At 42.0% G+C, this 21964-nt stretch overlaps 1 protein-coding gene across 3 annotated transcripts in view; it reads left to right on the top strand.

Moving 5' to 3' along the window:
- LOC122542292 (thyrotroph embryonic factor-like) overlaps positions 1 to 21712 on the top strand; it is a 23528-nt gene extending 1816 nt beyond the window's left edge. Inside the window, exons 2-5 of one of the 3 annotated variants that reach the window (XM_043679888.1) lie at positions 4862 to 5167; positions 6589 to 6812; positions 11501 to 11700; positions 21086 to 21712. In XM_043679888.1, the coding sequence (XP_043535823.1) occupies positions 4862 to 5167; positions 6589 to 6812; positions 11501 to 11700; positions 21086 to 21128 (773 nt within the window). In that variant the 3' untranslated portion in view covers positions 21129 to 21712. Of the gene's footprint in view, positions 1 to 4861; positions 5168 to 6588; positions 6813 to 11500; positions 11701 to 13549; positions 14496 to 17050; positions 17076 to 21085 lie in introns of those variants that run through there. The other 2 variants (XM_043679890.1, XM_043679889.1) reach the window with 2 other exon arrangements.
- The last annotated feature ends 252 nt before the right edge of the window (positions 21713 to 21964 follow it).

The raw sequence follows: 21964 nt of genomic DNA, 5'->3' as shown, positions 1-21964 counted from the left end.
CCCCCCTCTTCTTCTCCTCCCCCCTTTAATTGCTTATGGATACCATGGCACAATCTTGTCCAATATAAGTTTCTGGTTAATATCAGAACTCCGTGTCTTGATGAACAATGTCGGAAAGGAAATGAGCTTCCGGGCCTCCAACCTATTGCACACAAACATGATACATTTTCTATTGCAAAACGTTCTCACTCCATCCCACCTGAATCCAGGAGCTTTCCAAGAAGAAGTCCAAAACCATGTACACCTTTTTCTTTGTTGAGACCAATTCATTGAAAATATCCATTAATCCTTCACAAACCCAAGCCTCTTGTTGCAATTGGAACTAGCCAATTATGGAACCAACGCATTCAGTAGAAGGGGGGAAATCTTTTCATGAAGGGCTTTTGCACAACAGTTGTTCCGTGATAAGTTACCATTTTTATTCAGTGCAAATATTAAGGCTATCAGCTTATACAAGGTTTATTCATCAAAATTGTAATGAGCTGCATCACAAATACAAATAATCCATTTATGGCTAATATTGTGAATCATAGAATGATATCAGCATAGAAGGGAGGCATTATGTGTATGGCCCTGTGCAAGATTACTTAATCTAGCCCTATTACCCCTCCCTTTTCATTATAGCCTTTACATTTTCTTTTCTGATACAATCCGTTTCTTTTTGTGAATGCCTGAATTAAATCGCCACTACTACCATTTCAGGCAGTTCAAGATCCTAATCACTTGATGCTTTAAAGAAGCCTTTCCTTCTGGTGCTGTTACTTCCTTTGCAAATTCCTTAAATATCTATTGTCTGCTTCTGGATCCATCCACCAATTGGAACAGTTCACTTCGTCCATCCTGTCCAGACACCTGATCGCTTTGAACATCTCTAACAAATCTCCTGTCGACCTTTTTGTATCAGCGAAAGCAGTTCCAACTTCTTTAATTCATCCAAGTAACTGAAGCTCCCCATCACTGGAGCTAGATGTAGTCTTACTGTCCTAGATATCATTGTCTCCTGTCTCACGTGGAGACTACCCTTGGACTTTGCACAGGAATTCGGTCTATATAGTGGTCTTGCCATACAGGGTGTTCGGACTTGATTGTTAGTGTCATGGGAGGTCCTCTCTCAATGGTGCTAAAAATGCACATTAAGAAGTGCTTACTTTCTGATAAATCTTGATTGGGTAAGTAGATTTTTAATGAAAAGACTGATGGAATTTTGGATACTAAGGGGACAGAGGGATGTGGGAATAATTTGGGAAAGTGGATTTGAAGTAGAAAGTCAAGGTTTATCTGATTGAGTCGTGGAACAAGTTACAACAGGCCTACTCTTGCCTCTATCTTTTTACGTCCTTTCACTGTAATTATGCTGGCAGTTGCTATGAAGACCATGGGAAAGAGAAAGAGCAGTCAGTGGTTTAACAATTATTGAAGTCGAGTACTTTTAAGGTTCATGAAGTCATTAGTAGTGCAGTTTGGCTTGTTTTACTTCTGATAAAGGATGTTATTGGATCAATTTACCCTTCATAATTCAAAAATGAGAAAGATTTTCCTATCGGAAAGATGTTGTGAAACTTGAAAGGGTTCAGAAAAGATTTACAAGGATGTTGCCAGGGTTGGAGGATTTGAGCAATGGGGAGAGGCTGAACAGGCTGGGGCTGTTTCCTCTATGACTGTCAGGCAGTAAGTGTTTAGTTCACCCTTAAACCACTCCTTGCCAAGCTAAAGACAATGAACAGAGTAGGATGGGATGATGGCTTATGAATTTAGCTCTGACAGCAGGGTGAGGGGATGGTGGGAGGAAGACTCAAAAAGAAGCCAAGAGAGGAAGCGGAAGAGAAAATAGTATCTGTAAGAATCGCTTGTTTATTTTACAGAAGTCTCTGAACTGACTTCTCAAGACGGGTTGTCTGGAAGTCTGTATAGCCTACCTATAGGTTCCACAGAATATAGTAATCCTGACTGACCACAATTAGCAGCTTCAGTTCTAAGTTAAGCTATAGGGAGAGGCTGAATAGGCTGGGTCTATTTTCCCCAGAGCGTTGGAGGCTGAGGGAGTGACCTTTTATAGAAGTTTATAAAATCATGAGGGGTGTGGATAGGATGAATAGACAAGGTCTTTTTGCTGTGATGGGGGAGGGGGTCCAGAACTAGAGGGCATAGGTTTAAGGTGAGAGAGGAGAGATTTAAAAGGGACCTAAGGGGCAACTTTTTAAAGAAGATGATGGTGCATTTTTGGAATGAGCTGCCAGAGGAAGTGGTGAAGGGTGGTACAAGTACAACATTTAAAAGGCTGGGTATATGAATAGGAAGGCTTTAGAGGGATATTGGCCAAATGCTGACAAATGGGACTAGATTTGCATGGGATATTTGGTCAGCATGGATGAGTCAGACTGAAGGATCTGATTCCATGCTGTATAGCTCTAGGACTTCAGTAAGGCATTCGATAAGGTTTGACATGGGAAACTAGTTAACGAGGTTAGATCTCATGGAATACAGGGAGAACTAGCCATTTGAGTACAGAGCTGGCTCAAACGTAGAAAACAGAGGGTGGTGGTGGAGGGTTGTTTTTCAGACTGGAGACCTGTGACCTACATTTTGTCTTTTATATAAAATGATTTGGATGTGAGCTTAAGAGGTATAGTTAGTAAGTTTGCAGATGACACCAAAATTGGAGGTGTAATGGACAGCGAAGAAGGTTACCTCATATTATAGTGGGATCTTGATCAGATGGGCCAATGGGCTGAGAAGTGGCAGATGGAGTTTAATTTTTGCGGCTGTACAGGACATTGGTTAGGCCACTGTTGGAATATTGTGTACAATTCTGGTCTCCTTCCTATCCGAAGGAAGTTGTGAAATTTGAAAGGGTTCAGGAAAGATTTACAAGGATGTTGTCAGGGTTGGAGGGTTTGAGCTACAGGGAGAGGCTGAATAGGCTGGGGCTGTTTTCTCTGGTGCATTGGAGGCTGAGGGGTGACCTTATAGAGGTTTATAAAATCATGAGGGGCTCGGATAGGATAAATTGGCAAAGTCTTTTCCCTGGGGTTGGGGAGTCCAGAACTAGAGGGCATAGGTTTAGGGTGAGAGGGGAAAGATATAAAAGAGACCTAAGGGACAACTTTGTCACGCAGAGGGTGGTACATGTCTGGAATGAACTGCCAGAGGAAGAGGTGGAGGCTAGTACAATTGTAACATTTTAAAAGGCATCTGTATGGGTATATGAGTAGGAAGGCTTTGTAGGGATATGGGCCGGGTGCTGGCAGGTGGGACTAGATTGGGTTGGGATTTCTGGTCGGCATGGACGAGTTGGAACGAAGGGTATGTTTCCGTGCTGTACATCTCTATGACTCTATGACTAAGAGAACAGAGTCCCTTGCTGCTACATTTCTTGCCTCTCCTCCCACTCCAGAAAAGAAATATAAGGTGATAGGAGCCAGTCAATGAGGTCACATGGGGCTAAGTGTTATCCACAAAATCTAGGTATCTGTATAATATGATCTTTGCCCTATCCAGGAATCAGTTCAGTTCCTGAAGGCAGAGCAAGCACTCAGCATCAATTAACAGCATGTTCCTGTTGCCTCACTGTTGTCTGGCCACAGAAGAATTGTTTCAGCATCTAGGCTATTGGTACTGTGCTTTAGGAGGAACATTGGAAAGGAGAGCAGAGTAATAATTTGTCAGTTAGTACAATATCTCCATGGTCTCCAGCTCCTCCCCAGTCTCTCAAACTGGTAAGTCTTGTTTTTGGATAGCTACTGGCTGTCAACCATTAAAAATAGATATGTGGCTAATAGAATGAAGCTGGAAAGCCATTGATTTCATTGAATTACACCATTGAAGGAGTAAATGGCTTTAGGAAAGAGTGGATGAAAACTGAAGGGTAATAGGGAAGAGTAAGTGCGATAAGTATTTGAGAAGGACCAAGAAAGCTTTCTTTTTGTTTGGTTATTCTAACTTGACTAGGACTTTGCACATTCCCAACTCTCATCAGTCCATTTTGGCAGCTGTGGTCTTTTTGTTCTGGATTTCCTCTCTTAACCCTCTGCCTTTTGTTATGACCCACTTGGGAAACGTGTGTGGTTCAGTAACATCATTGCAGATTATATAATTCAGAAAGCATTCCACCTTATCCCTTCCCTTAGAATCCAAAATCTGTCACTGACTTTAACGGAGGTGCTGATATTGCATCTGCAGTTTCACAGGGTAGAAGACTCCCTTTTGAGGAGATTTCTCAGACCTGAATGGCCAACCCACTCACTGTGACGGACTGATGTGGAAACTGGCCTCACAGTTAAGTTCAGGAAAGTTGCACGTTGTGGTGTGAGGTTTGGCCAGAATGGAGAAGAGTGTAGCCTATGTTGATCGTGTCTGAAAACTGCTGGAACCACAGGTATAGCTCCATCTTCCCTCCCTCCACTTTATTGGCTGGTGTCAGTTTGCACTCTCTCTTCTCTCATGAGAAAATGTGGGGAAGATTGTGTGTGATGAAACTGGCTGCAGGCTATCTTAATAATTTTGGATACGGAGTCGCATGCAGATCAGCAGTGTCCTGGAGTTGTATTTAGTTGATTTTAATTGGGGCAACATTGGAAGCATTACGATATTATGACTAACTTTTAAGGATGGAAGCAGTTAATGAAGATTTCTGTTAGTTGGGAAGATGAGCTGAGTTTGTTGGGTTTGAAGCTTGTGGGCAACCCTGTGCAAGAAGAGAGACTGAGTAAGAAGCTTCTGATCAAATATTTTTATCTAAAATATTTTATGCCAATAGGAAAATAACAGACTTGATAAAGGTTAATGTTTTTCACCCAAATGAAACTTTGTGCAGCAATTAACAAGGTTTTTTAAAAAAACCTGTCTTTATCTCCCACTTCAGGTAAGGACGAGGGTAAAGAGAAGAATGTGGATGAAGCAGCCAGCAGCACCACAGCTGCCTCTGCCTCCCTCATGCCAACCATCTGGGATAAGACTATTCCCTATGATGGGGAGACCTTCCATCTTGAGTACATGGATCTGGATGAATTCCTCTTGGAAAATGGCATTCCAGATGGTTCAAACCAGTTTGAGCTGCAGGAAGAACTGCAAGTTGGTCTCTTGCCAGTAGTGGAGCTGGAAGAGAAAGTACCATCTCCTACATTGTCGATATCTGGAAATATGACGCGTTCTAAAGTGGAGAGTGATGGTGAGTCCTAACCGAAGGGATCCTTTTGATCAAATGGTTTTTCATAGCTTGATCTCTGTGATCTACCTCTAGCCGTAGTTTAAATTAAACTAGACCAACAGGAGAAAAATCTCTCCTGTATCTGTTCAATGTGAAGATTGAATGTACAAAGTGTTTGTCTCATCCTGACCCTATTCCTAGGTGTTGAGAGCATATCCCCATTGTAACATAGAACATAGAAAAGTACAGCACAGAACAGGCCCTTTGGTCCACGATGTTGTGCTGAGGTTTAATCCTAATGTAAAATATAATAACTTAACCTACGCACCCCTCAACTCACTGCTCTCCATGTGCATGTCCAGCAGTCGCTTAAATGTCCCTAATGACTCTGCTTCCACTACCACCACTGGCAACGCATTCCATGCATCCACAACTCTCTGCGTAAAGAACCTTCCTCTGATGTTTCCTCCATACCTTTCCCCTAATATCTTAAAACTATGGCCCCTCATACCAGTCAGTCAATCTTGCCCTGGGGAAAAGTCTCTGGCTATTGACTCTATTTATTCCTCTCATTATCTTGTATAAACCTTAGAAATCTCCCAGCAAGCCACGGGAATGGGGTACTAAATCCTGCTAGTATTTGTAGGAATGTTCTTCTGAATGCAGACGAGTGATCAAGCTTCACTAAAATGTTTTGTCTGCACTAGTTGCCCAAGCTTGCAGACTGAGGTCTGGTGAGCAGCAGGAAGGAGAGAGGTGAGTTGGGTTCAAAGCTGAAAGGAGTGCCCCTCCGTATTCTCTGTGGATTATGATGCTGGCTATCCTCGCCCTCAGCCATGACCTGAACTACTACTAACTTTGCTGTTGACCTTTTTTAATCCCCTAAAAGACTTGTTGGAGATCAAACCATAAATCCTCATTACAGAGTTGGATGTGAAGTAATGTATTTCTTAAATAGGTTTCTCCCCATCCTCATAGGCAGCCCCAAGCAGACCTGTTGCTGTCTCCATTTCTACTGTCAAATGCAACTAAATAAAACGTGGAAGTCTCTCTCTGTTTTTCCTCCCCTATTTTAAGGGTAATGTTTCTTCGAGTGAAGCCCTGACTGACCCCACCATTGTGAATTGGTGCACAATGCGATTAGCCACAGCATTGGCTTGAATCAACTGTGTACTGAACAGAGTGCTAACCACCAGCTAATACAAAATTAATCTGAACTAACTATCACTAATTAAGGAATAAATTTGTTTCTTTCTGTCGAACTTGTGATGTACATGAATAGCCATGGGGTTGTCATAAATACGTAGCATTCAGCTACCTAGACTGTTCTCCGGATGCTGGTTTAAGGTTAATCAAATATAAAATGGATGAGAAGCAAGTAATTTATAAGCTCATAATTCATCGCTTATGTTTTAAAAGTGGATCTAACTCTCTCATTCTAGAAACAGGTGGGAAGAAATCTGAACGGAAGACTCCAAACTCCGTAGACCTGGAAGATGTTGATATTCTGGTGAATTTTGAACCTGACCCTACTGACCTGGCACTGTCCAGTGTTCCAGGAGGAGAACTTTTTAATCCACGGAAGCATAAGTTCAGTGATGAGGAACTCAAACCACAGCCCATGATTAAAAAAGCGAAAAAGGTCTATGTACCGCCAGAGCAAAAGGTATCTGTCCAACACGCTCTCTGCATCTTCATAAAATAAAATTCTGCAGGACTTGCATTCTGCTATTCTTACTCCAGATGTAGCATCCATTTTTTTTTTTTTACAAGTTGATTTCCTGGAAACTGTAGTGATTATAATGAGGTCAGCCAGGTGGACCTCTTAGAATATGAACTCCCTGATCGGGGCTGTTAACCTGGTTCAATCAGGAAGTCCTGGCTGACTGATATAAACTAGCACATCAGAGGTTCTGCTCACTCCAGGAGCTGGCTGTGTGATGGTTGCACTAGAGTCGAGAAATAAAGGGTGATTTGGTGACAAGATACTGGTCTTTATAGAGTTACTTCAGAAACCACCGGTTTTTCAGTTGTCTGATCCTGGTAGAACAGTCTTCTCCATGATGGTAAGGCAAGTTTAAGTGGTTGCTGAGACAAGCAGTTTAAAAGCTTGATCACTGCTCTGTGCTGAATTATTTGATCTTGATAGTGAGGAATTTCTGAACTTGGTCACTCTACACCCAAAAGGCATTAATGAGCAGAAGAGATGCTGCTTTATTCAGTTACTTTCCTATTCTAACCCCCCAACCACTAGACAGTCAGTGAATATTGGTTGCACTCAGGTAAAGACCCAGTGTAAGGCTATTGCAGTTTTAACAAATCATACAAAAACAAAATACTGGGAGGCTGGATATCTGAAATAAATCAGAAAGGGCTGCAGAAACAGTGTAGATCTGGTAGGCCCCTTTGGTGAGCTCCTGGAGTGTAGCAAGCATCAGTGAAGCAGTATCTTCAGGAAAGGTGGTGGGGAAAACTGGGAACAGAAACTCCGGTGAAATCAGCAGCACAATCTGTTCCTGGCTGCTCGAATCATGGACTGATACAGCTCAGAAAGACAACGCTGAAGTTGCTGTGTCTATGTCAATGCTTTGCAAGAGCCATTCAGTTAGTGTTTCTGTCCTGTCCTTTCCCCAAAGTTCTGCACTGACCGCATAGACACCACTTTGGCACACAATTAAGTCAGTGCTGCACTGTTAGGGATGCTTTCTTTTAGATGATGTGCCAACTGCCTGTTAACTAGGGCATGACTCAAAGGGTTATATTCTGGCTCTCCGTTAACTCTCCAATTAATTTATCAGTCATTTGTATAATTTGTCAGATCTTGATGCGTGTAGGTTGCTGTTTTAATCGTTTTCTCACTAGTGCCTCAATGACATGATGACTTATTTCTCTCCTCCCTCCTCTTCCCCCACCACGCACATTGTTGGATTCAAATTCTGAAATTCCCAACCTGCTGCTTCAGCATATCCGGTTAAAAGAACAGTTTTCAATTCTGTATTGAGCTGACCACTGTTGGAGACTGCAAAGACGGGAAGTTTATTTTGCAAGTACTTAGCAACTGCACATACGCTTAAATCCACCTTCATTGATTAGTGGGAACTTGCTCTGAATAAATGTACACCCCTGAATTGTAAGAGTGGTGAAGCTTGGAAATGCATGAAGCAAGCAAGTTGTAAAAATTTCAGAATTGAAGTTTGGTCTTACATTTTACTGCTACTGCAGATTTTGATGTATCTTGTTCCAGTTGCTGGTTGAGGGCTGATTTTCGGACTGGAGGCTTTGAAAAGTGATACTCTGCAGGGATCGGTGCTGGGTCTGCTGTTGTTTGTCATTTATATAAACAATTTGGATGAGAATTTAGGAGGCATGTTTAGTAAGTTTGCAGATGACACCAAAATTGATGGTACTGTAAACTGAAGAATGTTGTCTAAGATTGCAAAGGGATCTTGATCAGTTGGGCCAATGGGCAGAGGAGTGGCAGATGGAGTTTAATTTGAATAAATGTGAATAAATTTGGTAAAATGAATACAGGCAGGACTTACACACTTAATAGTAGGGCCCTGGATAGTGTTGTCGAACAGAGACCTAGGGGTTCTCATACATAGTTCTTTCAAAATTGCACCACAGATCAAGGGCTTATGCCCAAAACATTGACTCTCCTGTTCCTCTGATGCTGCCTGACCTGTTGTGCTTTTCCAGCACCACACTCTCAACTCTGATCTCCAGCATCTGCAGTCCTCACTTTCTCCTTGCACCACAGATAGACAGACAGGTGGAGTACAGTGTACAGGTCTGGTTGCCCTGCTATAGGAAGAATGTTATTAAATTGGAGAGGGTTCAGGAAAGGTTTACCAGGAAGTTGCTGGAACTGGAGGGTTTGAGTTATAAGGAGATGCTCGATAGGCTGGAACTTCTTTCACAAGAGGTTGAGGAGTAACCGTCACGGTTTATAAAATCATGGGCATGAACAAGATGAATAGCCAAGGTCTTTTCCCTAGGAATGGGGTTGTTCAAAACTAGGAGCCATTTGTTTGAAGTGAAAGAAGAAAAGATTTAAAAGGGACTTGAAGGTCCACTTTTACACAGGGTGGTTCTTATGTGGAATGAACTGCCAGCAGAAGTGGTAGATGCAGGTACAGTTACAACATTATAAAAGACACTTGGACAGGTACATTAATAGGAAAGGTTTAATTTTAGGAAATTTGGTTGGCACCAACGTCTGAAAGTCTGTCTCCATGCTGTATGACTCTGGTCCAGCTTAATCTGTCATTGCTGCTGACACTAACTAAGCTTTAGTGCTCATCCCAGCAGTCGACCAGCACCTTGCCCAGATAACCATTCGGTGTGTCAGCACTTTGCAAACTGGCCGACCAGGAGTTATAGGGAGAATGAGCAAAGATCTGGCAAATGGAGAACGGTGTGGGTAAGTGTAAAATTGTTCAGTATGGCAGAGAGAATTAAGCAAAAGCATTATGTAAGTGGTGAGAAGTTGTAGAACTCTGAAATGCAGAGAGATATGGATCTCTTAGTGAAAGACCCACAAAGGCAATGTGCAGGTACATAAATAATCCAGGAAATCTAATTAAATGTTATGGTTTATTGCATGGGGCAGTTGAATGTATTAAAAAAAAAAATCCGAAGTCACTTGACACCAGGTTATAGTCCAACAGTTTCATTTGAAATCACAAAGTTTTGGAGCGCTGCTCCTTTGTCAGATGACATGGAGGGAAGTACTGAGTAGAATTTATAGATTAGATTTCCTACAAAATGGAAACTGGCCATTCGGCCCAACCAATCCACACCGACCCTCTGAAGAGTAACCCACCCGGACCCATTCCCCAACATTTACCCCTGCCTAATGCACCTAACACTATGGGCAATTTAGCATGGCCAATTCACCTGACCTGCATGTCTTTGGACTTTTTTTTTGGAGGAAACCCACACAGACACGGAGAGAATGTGCAAACTCCACACAGTCACCCAAGGCTGAAGTTGAACCCAGGTCCCTGGCTCTGTGAAGCAGCAGTGCTAACCATTGAGCCACTGGTATAGGTAGAGATATAATTGCAAGAGAATGCAAGAAAGTAGAAGTTATGCTTCAGTTATACAAGGCATTGATGAGATCGCATCTGGAGTATTGTGTACCTCAGGATGGATGTTGATGTGTTGGAAGCGGGTTAGAAAAGATTTACTAGACTAATACCTGGAATCAGAGATTGTCTTGTGAGGAAAGGTGAGACAGACTAGGCTCATATCCTCTGGAGTGTAAAAGGGTCAGTGTGACTGAATTGAAAGATGTAAGATCCTGAGGGAACTTGACCGGGTGGAGTTTGAAAGAATGTTGCTTGTTGGGAAGAATCTAGAACTGGGGACCATAATTTAAAAATAAGGGGGCACACATTAAAACCAAAGATGAAGAACCATTTTTTTTTTTTGAGAGTTGAGAGTCTTTAGAATTCCCTTTCTCAAAAGGCATTGAATGCAGAACACTTAAGTATTTTTAAAGGCAGAGTTAGATAGTTCTTTGATTATCAGGGATATGCGGAAGTGGGGAGTTGAGATTTAAACCTGATCAGCCAGGCTGGAAGAACTGAATGACCTACTCTTGTTCTTTGTTCATATCTTTATAAAAGCACTGATATCTTCCACAAGGCATTCCATCAGTCCACGTTGCATAACAATCAGTGGGGCTTAATCTCACTTTCTTCCTTCCCAGCACAGAGATAGAGTTTAGCTGCAATCAGATACCACAACTTGAAATTGACCTGGAACTGACTCTGGAGTCTGCTGTCTGTTGCTATGTTTGTCCAATGAGCCACAGTAACATCTGGCATTATGCAAATGCACTTCTCCTCTTATCAACCAGGGGTAGCAATTAGGAGGCTGCCATTTGCTTAGTGCCCCAGGGAGGGGTTTTTATTTTATTCCTAGTTTGCCATCCAGTGACCTTTGCAGTCCCAACTAGAATTTCCCCTGCGTGCTTTGAAAATATTCTTTTTGTATTTATTAAAACTCTATGCAATGATATATTTATTTACAGAGTTACTTATTAAAAGTATATACCTCCAAACTGAGCAACCATAGCCTCTGTCTAGTTGTACCTATCTTGATCCAGCCAGACGTTAGCAACAACAATTATTCTTTCTCTAAGAAGTACCACACAGATATAATGTTAAACCTGTTGGCTCTATCTTGTGGATTTGACTCAAAAAAAGACATGCAGTTGAAATCCTGGTGAATTAACAAAAGGAGTTGGCACTTTAAGGAAGGAAACTATTTTTTAAAAAAAATTATTTGGAGAAATGGCTTGGGGTCATATCATTCTGTATCATTCCTATATTTTCTTTTCTAAAGGATGACCGCTACTGGGCAAGACGCAAGAAGAACAACGTGGCAGCGAAGCGTTCACGTGATGCCCGGAGATTGAAAGAGAATCAAATCACAGTTCGAGCAGCCTTCCTAGAGAAGGAAAACTCAGCCCTGAGGCTGGAGGTGGTTGAGCTGCGTAATGAGGTGGCACGGTACAAAAGTATCATCTCTAAATACCGACCTCAGTAAGAGACCTTCAACTCTGGGGGTTCAGAGTGGGGAATGTGTTGTTGTTTTTTAAAAGCAAAATTCTCTTAAACAGACAGCAACTTTCAAAACAGCACAGCTAACTTTATAGTCACTCCCTCATCCTAAGGAAAACAAATTTTAATGGCTTTTATTTTGAACAGCCGAATATATTAATGAAGCATTAAACCTCCTTTTTCCCATCTTTAAATAGTAGGTTTCATTTCATTATAATATAGATGAATATCTGGGTCTGCTTGTTCAATGAATCAGTAATCATTTGTTGGGGAGATTAGGGTTTGATTTTTGGAAGACAGATGTTTAATTGGTCTAGAGCTGCCCCACCATTAAAACTGATCCTTTGGAGTACTGAGCTACTTCTGATAGACAAGTCATTCATGGTGCAGGAGCTTAGACAACAACCTCTTAAATACTTGTTAAATATCAGAATGAGCTCTTGCAAAAGAGCAACTAGGACCAGTAGGAGTCTGCCCACTGCTACTGCTGTGCCATTCAATAATATTCACGGCTAATCACCTACATCAACTCTTCAAACTTGCCCGATTTCCCCCACTCCTTTAGTGTCCTGAAGTTTGTCTTGTGTACTTTTGCTCAATGGGATCCTTTTACTTTATCCTGGACTGTGGTGCCAGTTTACTTTCTGAGATTGGGGTCATTTCCCCCCCCCCCACAATCTGCTTAAGGTGTATTTGGAGTTAGCCAGAACCCGTGCAGTTCTGAAGCTAGCAAAAGCAGCTCTGGGCCAGGAGCTTTTCCACCGTAACATGGAGAAGCACAGGCACTTGCCTTCTGACTTTGGCACTTTTGTCTTTTATTCTAACGTACTTGCACTATTAATGGGCCTCAAATCCCCACCAGCTAAATGAGTGATGGAGAAACCTCTTCAGAAAGATAATTCCAATACAAGCATGGAAGAATATTGAAATATTCTCACCAGAGAGCTGAGTCAATTGACACCGCTGCAGACATACTGAAAGTTGTGCATCTTTTTAATTGATTTCTTTTTTTTTGTCATCAAGTTCTCTCACAATGTGTCCATTTTGCCGATTTTAGAGGTGTGGGATTTGAAGTAGACATTCTGCTCATTAACGAATGCATCTAGCTGTGGCACTGATCTTACCTTGTCCCTTTTATTTCAAGTGATCCATGAAACTTAGAATGATTCAACTAAGTTTTTTTCTAAACCTCTGGAATGGACAGACAGAGCCCGTTCAAGCAAATGATATAAGCAATTAGGAATTCAACTTGTAATTTCTTGAATGTGTTACTAAGTGAGGGATGTGTTGTATCACTTATACATCTTTATCCCTCTGTTTCTTACCTGCATTCTATTTCCACACCTTACAGGTTTGTGGAGCTTCTTTCAGTGTGGGTCACTTCTCTTAATCCTGCTGGTACTCACTGGGGTATGCCAACATTTGCTACTCAAAGCACATTTTCGTTGTGTCATTATTTTAAAAATCATTCCTTTCTGGTTTGAATCCAATGTGCTTCTTTCTACCCCCTTCCAAAAATAAAGGTTAAAGCCTGATAAAGATGAATGTGATCCTGTACAATACTGAAACAAAAAAACTTAGCCTTGCACGAAATGAAATCTCCTCCCTTAACCGTCAATGGGAAGTAACCTTTTCCTTTGGGCAAGCTGTTGCATTTTGCAGTGTGCAGGTATTATTTGGGAGCTGTACAGTTTTAATTCTGTTTGAGATATCCGTTTTAAACTTTGCCTTTTATCTTAATGTTCGCATTACCCAGCATTGAGATGGAGTAACTTTCCAATGACCCTCTTTGTTTTTAAAAAGCCAAATTATTCTATTATTGCTGTTTCAGATGGATCTCCCTCCGCCTAATCGTAATCTAAACGAACCATGGGCAGAGGGCAAGGGATAGTTGCATCAGGGCACAAAGATGTAATGCATTTGCCATTTTCAAAGTTGTATATTTTGTTGTAATTCTATTGTTCAGGTTACAATAGAAACATGTAAATGTGACAAATAGGAAGTTATAATGAACTAATGTTTAAAATCTTGGTTAGACCATAATTGGGACACTGCACGTTTCTGGTCTCCATTTGGTAATCATATAGAGGCAGTGAAGAAGGTGCAAGAAAGATTCTGCCAATGATAATGGAATTGAATTTATAACTTACCCAGGAAGCTGAATAACTTCATGCTCTTTTCTCTGAAAAGGCTTTTAAGAAACAATTTATATCCACATTTTTCATATTAAATTCTTACAATAATGTTTATTATAGAAAAGTAGAATCGTGAGTGAATATGGATGATTTAATACTTGGGGCTTGTGAGGCACATACTGGAATGGCCTGAAATCTAATCAGAAATTGAGTCTTTAAATCAGAATGGGAAGATCTTGAATTATATTTTTAATGTGTTTTATTTTTTTGAAAACTTTAGCAACTGTGATCCTAATCGAACCATCATAATTACTTAACCATTACCTTTGTGCTTGTGTGGGATCATATTCTGTGTGTATGTGTCTCTCGCTGTGTCCCTCCCTCCGTGTACGTCTCCCTCTGTGTCCATCTCTTCCCTCCTCCAGTCGTCTTGATAATTTACCACCAAAACAATGCCAAGAGCAAAACCCTGGAGAAATTTCATAGGCTTAATCGGACAAAATTGTTTTTGTTTTACTTTAAACAGTGGATAGCACAGTGACAAAGTGGTTAGCACTGCTGCCTCTCAGCACCAGGGACCCGGGTTTGATTCCATCCTCAGGTGATTTGTGCAGACTCCACACAGACATTTTCCCCTTGTCGTCTTGGTTTCCTCCCACAGTACAAAGATTTGCAAGTTAGTTGGATTGGCCTTACTAAATTGCCCATAATGTCCAGGCGCCTGTAGGTAAGGTGGGTTAGCCATGGGAAATGTAGGGCTACAGGGGTACAGTAGAGGGGTGAGGGTCTGGGTGGGATACTGTATGGAGGGTCAGTGTGGACTCTATGGACTGAATGGCCTGCTTCCACACTGTAGGTGTTCCATGCTGATCGATTGATTGTGGTGGTGAGGATGTTTTATTTATGGTCAGGGTTAATTCAACTGGGTCGCAACTTTCTTGCTCACTGACTGGAATGGGAAGCCAATGGAGGACAGTGTTACTGGTGAAGTTTGAGATGGAAACTCTTGTGAAGCCTACAAGGTTCTGGCTTACTAGAGTTGACAATTCTGCCCCTCAGGGAGTCCTCGAGAACTTCAGCATAGAGTTGACGCCATCACACCACAAAAGCAGTCCTGCCCATGCCCTCTGCTGCCTTGAAGGCTGAAGGACGTTGTCCCCTCTAGAGAAAGAGGGAGATCTTTCTGAAAACGATTCTAGAACAGTAAAATACTGGCTTTGTGTGATTACTCAGTGAGTTCACGGGGGATGAAAAGTGGTCTTGTGTATCAGGTGCAAGATTCTTCCTTCACCAACTCTTCCTGCCTCTGTGTTAATAGTGTTGGGGTTGTCACTGGTATCTGAAAATGTTGGGGGAGGGGCGTCTGGGCCAGTTGCTGGGTCTGGTGACCAATGGCAACTATAAACTTGGCAACTTGCAAAGCTGATTAAGCCATATATTTGTATTTAGCGTTTTTAAAAAGCTCAACAGTGGTCACGCGCTGCTCCATCCCTTGCTGTGGGCTTTTCTTTAACCGCTTGCTTGAATAAAATGCCATGTGTTTTAAGAAAATATATATATCATGTACGTGGAACCTGTATTCTGGCACTGCCACTGCTTTGTAATTAAACCTTAAATGCTTCTATGATATCAACTTTAATCACAAAAAGCATTTTATTTCTGGGATGTTGCAGAATGGAGTCATGATGGTTATAAAAGCTAAGTAATGCTGAGACTGGAAACAAAGTGCTGAAGAAACTCAACATGTCTGGCAGCATCTGTGGACAGGAACAGACTGAATGCTTCAAGTCCTGTATGATGTCTTTGTAACACTTCAGTTCCAAAGAAGAGTCATACTGGACTTAGCTCTTTGTTTTCCTTCCCACACATGCTGCCAGACCAGCAGAGTTTCTTTGTTTTGTTAGAATCATGATGGTTCTCTATCTCTTTTTAGTTATTCAATGGTAAGAGCTAAAGTGATGCTTTAAGTGTTTTTTTTTCAATTTGTATGGATTAGTGACGAGAATGGGTTTCAAATATACTTTTTTTTTTCTCAGGTATCCTGATTTGATTCATTGGTCTTACAGCTGTATCTCAGTCACATAACTTGAGCTCTGGTAGTGATTGTTCATTTTCAAAGGAAGCTTAAAAATGCGTTGCTGGAAAAGCGCAGCAGGTCAGGCCTGGAGAAGGGCTTATGCCCAAAACGTCAATTCTCCTGTTCCTTTGATGCTGCCTGACTGCTGCGCTTTTCCAGCAACACATTTTTAAGCTCTGATCTCCAGCATCTGCAGTCCTCACTTTCTCCCATTTTCAAAGGAAGCCTACCCTCCTAGAGATGCTGTTCTCTCCAGGTTCTTGTTATTGTTTGATTGAGAGATGTTCAGAGAGTTTGCTAAACATGTCCTGGGCAGTCCATGGGGCATTTTGGCTGGAGTATGTCACTGGGTGAAGCGGTTATTGGAACTGGCCTTTTCACCTCTGGTTTCTGGATTCAAATCCGCACCCTGCTCACTGGCTGAGATATTGACCCAGTTCTTGAATGGGGTGTTTGTCACAGGCATAGGCAGCTAGTGGGGTAAGTAGTGAGTTAATACTGAGGCAGAATGCAACTAAACATTTAGCTGCTGCTGTTTCAGACTTTGTAAGCTTTTATTCCTGGACTTAGGAACACATTCCTTTTCAGACACCCAGTTCCCAGTATTTGCGTGTTTGAGGTTAAAAACGCCACAAGAATAAAGTTTGTAACAGTATTGGAAATGCTGTGTTCCAATTTGACAGTGGGAGATTGTGTTGGCTGGCAAGGCTTGGTTAACTCTCTCACTGTCTGGCTGTGGTGGATAGTATGAGGTCTTACTCCTTCTGATGTGAAGGATTTGGTAAAGAGAGGGGTCTCTGAGGGAGAGAGTGGCTACTTTTGATAAAACCATGTCTGGGATTTTGAAACTGTCAGATCTAGTGCATGATGTGTATATTTCAAACCCTGTTATCTCTGAAACAGTATCTGTATAAAATGTACATTCTTGTTGTTATTAAATGTGTAAAGTTTTAAAAAGTCTATTTTTGATTCTGTTTGTTCTTTGTAGAACAATAAATGATTTTAAAACCTCCGTTTGTAGTTTTTTTTGCACATGCATTACAAAATAATACCTATTAACCTTTTTTTTTGTTCTCTCATTGGATTGCTGAATGGGTCAATATTTATTGCCCTTGAGAAGATTGTGGTGAGTCACCTGCTTGAGAACAGGATGTCCCAAGATTTTTGGCGTAGCAACAATTGAGGCACAGCATGGTATGTAGCTTGGTGTCCCATACATCGTCTGATCTCTGCCTCTTGACTTAAGAGGGCGTGTGTTTATAAGATGCTGTCAAAGGAACTTTTTGAAAGCTGCATCCATTAGAGCTGTACTGGTGTCTATGGGTGGTGTTTTTCAATCAAAGCAGCTTAAAAATGCAATATGTGTCACTGCATTCACAGTCATGTATTGGGGCATGCTTTGAGCAGAGTTGCTCCCCATTTTTTTTTTTTTTGCTTATCTACCAAAGATTGTGTTCCACTGCTTAATGTTGGAATAACCTACAATGGTCATTGCAGGTGAAATGTCCAGACACCTACCTAGAAGGAGCACTCATTTTCTAATCTTGAAAACCAGGCACCGAATGGTTAATTGTGATGTTTACTGCAGTCTCCACCTTTGTAGAAGTGCCAAATGCCTCTGAGCTTTTAGCTGAGTCAGTGAGAGTGTTGCAAAATGAATGGGTTAGCTGACACGCTGCTCTTGCTTTTTACACTGGTTGTATTTCTCTTTCATGTGTATAAGCCATAGCTATTAATTTAACCTGGGGCAGTGTTTGTAGAGGAATAAGACGGTGTTATTTTCTGGGTCTGTAGATTGTGAAGGAGCAAAAATGGCCTTTAATAGAGTGATATGCGCTTCTTGTCAGATGTGGAAGTTTAAGGGTTACTGCGGATTATATCTGCAATAAATGCTGTTGGTTGCGAACCTTATCAGATTGAATGGATTGGTTGGAGAGACAGTGAGAAGCAATGAGGAACTTGCAACACAACAGTATGTGATGGATGGCAGTTATAGGAAGGGGGAAAATCTCAGATACACTCATGTAGATGGGATAACTCCAGGAAAGGTAAGAGAGGTAGGCAGCCAGTGCAGGACCCTTCTGTGGCTATACCCATTTCAAACAGGTATGCTGTTTTGGAAAATGTAGGGAGTGATGGATTCTCAGGGGGACGTAGCACGAACAGCCAAGTTTCTGGTATTGAGACTGGCTCTAATGAATCGAGGGGTACGTTGGGTTCCAAGAGATCAATTGTGTTAGGGGGATCTCCAGTCTGAGGTACAGTCAGACGTTCCTGTGGCCAGCAGCGAAAAATCAGAATAGTGTGTTGCTTTCCTAGTGCCAGGATCAAGGATGACTCAGAGGGTGCAGAATGTTCTCAAGGGGGAGAGGGGCCAGAGGGGCCTATGTCCACATTGGAACCAATGACATAGGAAGGAAAAAGGTTGAGATTCCTTGAGGGACAAGGTAGGACTAATAAATTAAACTGCATTTATTTCAATACAAGGGGCCTAACAGGGAAGGCAAATGAACTCAGGGCATGGTTAGGAACATGGGACTGGGATACCATAGCAATTACAGAAATATGGCTCAGGGATGGGCAGGATTGGCCGCTTAATGTTCCAGGATACAAATGCTACAGGAAGAATAGAAAGGGAGGCAAGAGAGGATATTCCTGGAAATACATCCAGGGAAGTTATTTGGGTGGAACTGAGAAATAAGAAAGGGATGATTACTTTATTGGGACTGTATTATTGACCCCCCTAATAGTCACAGGGAAATTGAGAAACAAACTTGTAAGGAGATTTCCGCTATCTGTAAGAATAATAGGGTGGTTATGGTAGGGGATTTTAACTTTGCAAAACTAATGTAGTGTACAAAATCCCATGCAAGGACTGCACAAAACACTATGTAGGACAAACAGGAAGACAGCTAACGATCTGCATCCATGAACATCAACTAGCCACGAAACGCCATGCCGGAGGAAACACCACAGAAGCGCTTCACAGGAGGCTCCCAAGCACTGAGGATGTCACCTAGACAGGGGACGAAACGTTTGCAACAAAAATTTCCAGCTCAGCAAACAGAACCACAACAAGGTTAGATCTCTCAGAATACAGGGAGAACTCACCATTTGGATACAGAACTGGCTCAAAGGTAGAAGACAGAGGGTGGTGGTGGAGGGTTGTTTTTCAGACTTGAGACCTGTGACCAGTGGAGTGCCACATGGATCGGTGCTGGGTCCCCTACTTTTTATCATTTATATAAATGATTTGGATGCAACCAAATGAGATTAGTAAGTTTGCAGATGACACCAAAATTGGAGGTGTAGTGGACGGCGAAGAGGGTTACCTTGGATTACAACAGGATCTTGACCACATGGACCAATGGGCTGAGAAGTTGCAGATGGAGTTTAATTCAGATTAATGTGAGGTGTTGCATTTTGGGAAAGCAAATCTTAGCAGGACTTATACACTTAATGGTAAGGTCCTAGGGAGTGTTGCTGAACAAAGAAACCTTGGAGTGCAAGTTCATAACTCCTTGAAAGTGGAGTCGCAGGTAGATGGGATAGTGAAAAAGGCGTATGGTATGCTTTCCTTTATTGGTCAAAGTATTGAGTACAGGAGTTGGGAGGTCATGTTGCAGCTGTACAGGACATTGGTTCGGCCACTGTTGGAATATGGTGTGCAATTCTGGTCTCCTTCCTATCGGAAAGAAGTTGTGAAACTTGAAAGGGTTCAGAAAAGATTTGAGGATGTTGCCAGGGTTGGAGGATTTGAGCTACAGGGAGAGGCTGAACAGGCTGGGGCTGTTTTCCCTGGAGCATCAGAGGCTGAGGGGTGACCTTAGAGGTTTACAAAATTATGAAGGGCATGAATAGGATAAATATACCAAAGTCTTTTCCCTGGGGTGGGGGAGTCCAGAACTAGAGGGCATAGGTTTAGGGTGAGAGGGGAAAGATATAAAAGAAACCTGAGGGGCAACTTTTTCACACAGAGGGTAGTACGTGTATGGAATGAGCTGCCAGAGGATTTGGTGGAGGCTGGTACAATTGCAACATTTAAGAGGCATTTGGATGGGTATACGAATAGGAAGGGTTTGGAGGGATATGGGCCGTATGCTGGCAGGTGGGACTAGATTGGGTTGGGTTATCTGGTCAGCATGGACAGGTTGGACGGAAGAGTCAGAGATGTACAGCATGGAAACAGACCCTATGTGGAAACTTCACCACACAGCCCGATTAATCTGCAGTTGTCCTTTCTCCTTTCAATCTAGTAACTATTGTCTTGGCCTGCCTTTATAATGCATGGTGCACCCTGCCCCCTCCTCTTCATTGGTTTTACTGCTTGTCCTTAAACGACATTAAGAAGGCAGTGGTGGACTACCTCCTTGCCGATGGAGTGTCTTGCAAGACCATTTTTCTTTTATGGATTCGCATTTGTTGCTCATCCCTAATTACCCTTACACCAAGCAACCAAGACTATTTCAGAGGGCAGTTAAGTATAAACTGCCTTAGTGTGGACTGTTGTTCAGACTGGGTAGTGGGGGTCGATTTCCTTCTGAAAAGGGAAGGAAATTTAAAGGCTAGAGTGAACCAGGTATACTTAATCTATATTCCAGATTTTTGTCTGAATTTAAATGCTTTAGATACTGTGGTAAGATTCAAATCCAAGTTCCCAAGGTCTTAGCCTGGATCTCTGGATTAGCACTATGCCACCATCATCCCTATTTCAGAGGGTAGTTAGATTAGATTCCTTACAGTATGGAAGTAGGCCCTTCAGCCCAACAGGTCCACACTGACCCCTTCCCTTACATTTACCCCTGACTAATGCACCTAACACCATGGGAAATTTAGTATGGCCAATTCACCTGACCTGCACATCTTTGGACTGTGGGAGAAAACCTATGCAGCCCCTGGAAGAATATGCAAACTCCACACAGGCAATCGCTCAAGGCAGGAATTGAACCCAGGTCCCTGGCGCTGGGAGGCAGCAGTGCTAACCACTGAGCCACTGTGGTGCCCTTAAGAGTTGACCATATTGCCGTGGATCTGAAATTATATGCAGGACAGCCTGAGCATGGATTGCAAATTTCCCTCCCCTGAGTGTGTTTAGTCAACTAGACATTTTTATTTAAAACAATAATTCATGATCACCATCTGATTTTTATTCTAGATTAATTCACTTTTCCGGTTCCAGCTCACACTGTGGAATGTGAACGTGTTCCTGAGGTATCAGTCCAGCCTGTGGATTGCTAGTCCAGAAATAACATGACTCCCTTCTTCTACTTTAAAAAGCTGTGTTATACTGTCTAGGATGGAGCGGATTGGAGAGGTGCAGCTTAAATTAGTAAGTACATAGTCTGCCTTATTGGCTTGGAGCTTTGTTTAATTGCATTGAAGTTCACATTTTTCATAAGTTTACATCTTTGCAAGTATTAGCAAATAACGCTGAACCGCATAATGACAGCATGACACCCTTTTTCCTCTGGCAACCAATCCTTGTCAAAGGAGCTGCAATTATGTGATGTACAAAACTAAACCTTGAGGAACAAGAAAGACTGGCATTTATAAGATGCATCTGATGTTTACTGCCTGATCCATTGCCAGCAGCAATGAGGTTGAATTAATGCAGTTACATAACAGTACCTTCAGCTCTCAGTGCAAGAGGCTCATGTGACTTATCTTTTTAAATTAAAGATGTCTGTAAGATGCCATTTAAGCAACCTCATTAAACACAGGTGAGATCTACTTCTTGGAAAGGGCTTGTATTGTTGAAGACAAATGGCAAGCGTTTATTGGAAACAGCACTCTGAGTCACAGGCTTCCTGTTCCTGTGTGGGAGTAAGCAATAAAGTAAAATTTATATAACACTCCTCGTGACCACTGACTGTCTCAAAGTGCCTTCCAGCTATCAAAGTACTTTTAAAGTGTAGTTACTGTTGCATTGTAGGAAACACAGCAGCTAATGTGCACACAACAGGCATGCACAAACAAAAATGTGCTAACAACCAATACAAGTAATCTGTTTTTCCTTGTGTTGATATTGGTTGAG

The sequence above is a fragment of the Chiloscyllium plagiosum genome, chromosome 39, assembly GCF_004010195.1.
Source record: "Chiloscyllium plagiosum isolate BGI_BamShark_2017 chromosome 39, ASM401019v2, whole genome shotgun sequence".
Taxonomy (NCBI): Eukaryota; Metazoa; Chordata; class Chondrichthyes; order Orectolobiformes; family Hemiscylliidae; genus Chiloscyllium; species Chiloscyllium plagiosum.
This window is presented reverse-complemented; position numbering and strand designations above follow the sequence as displayed.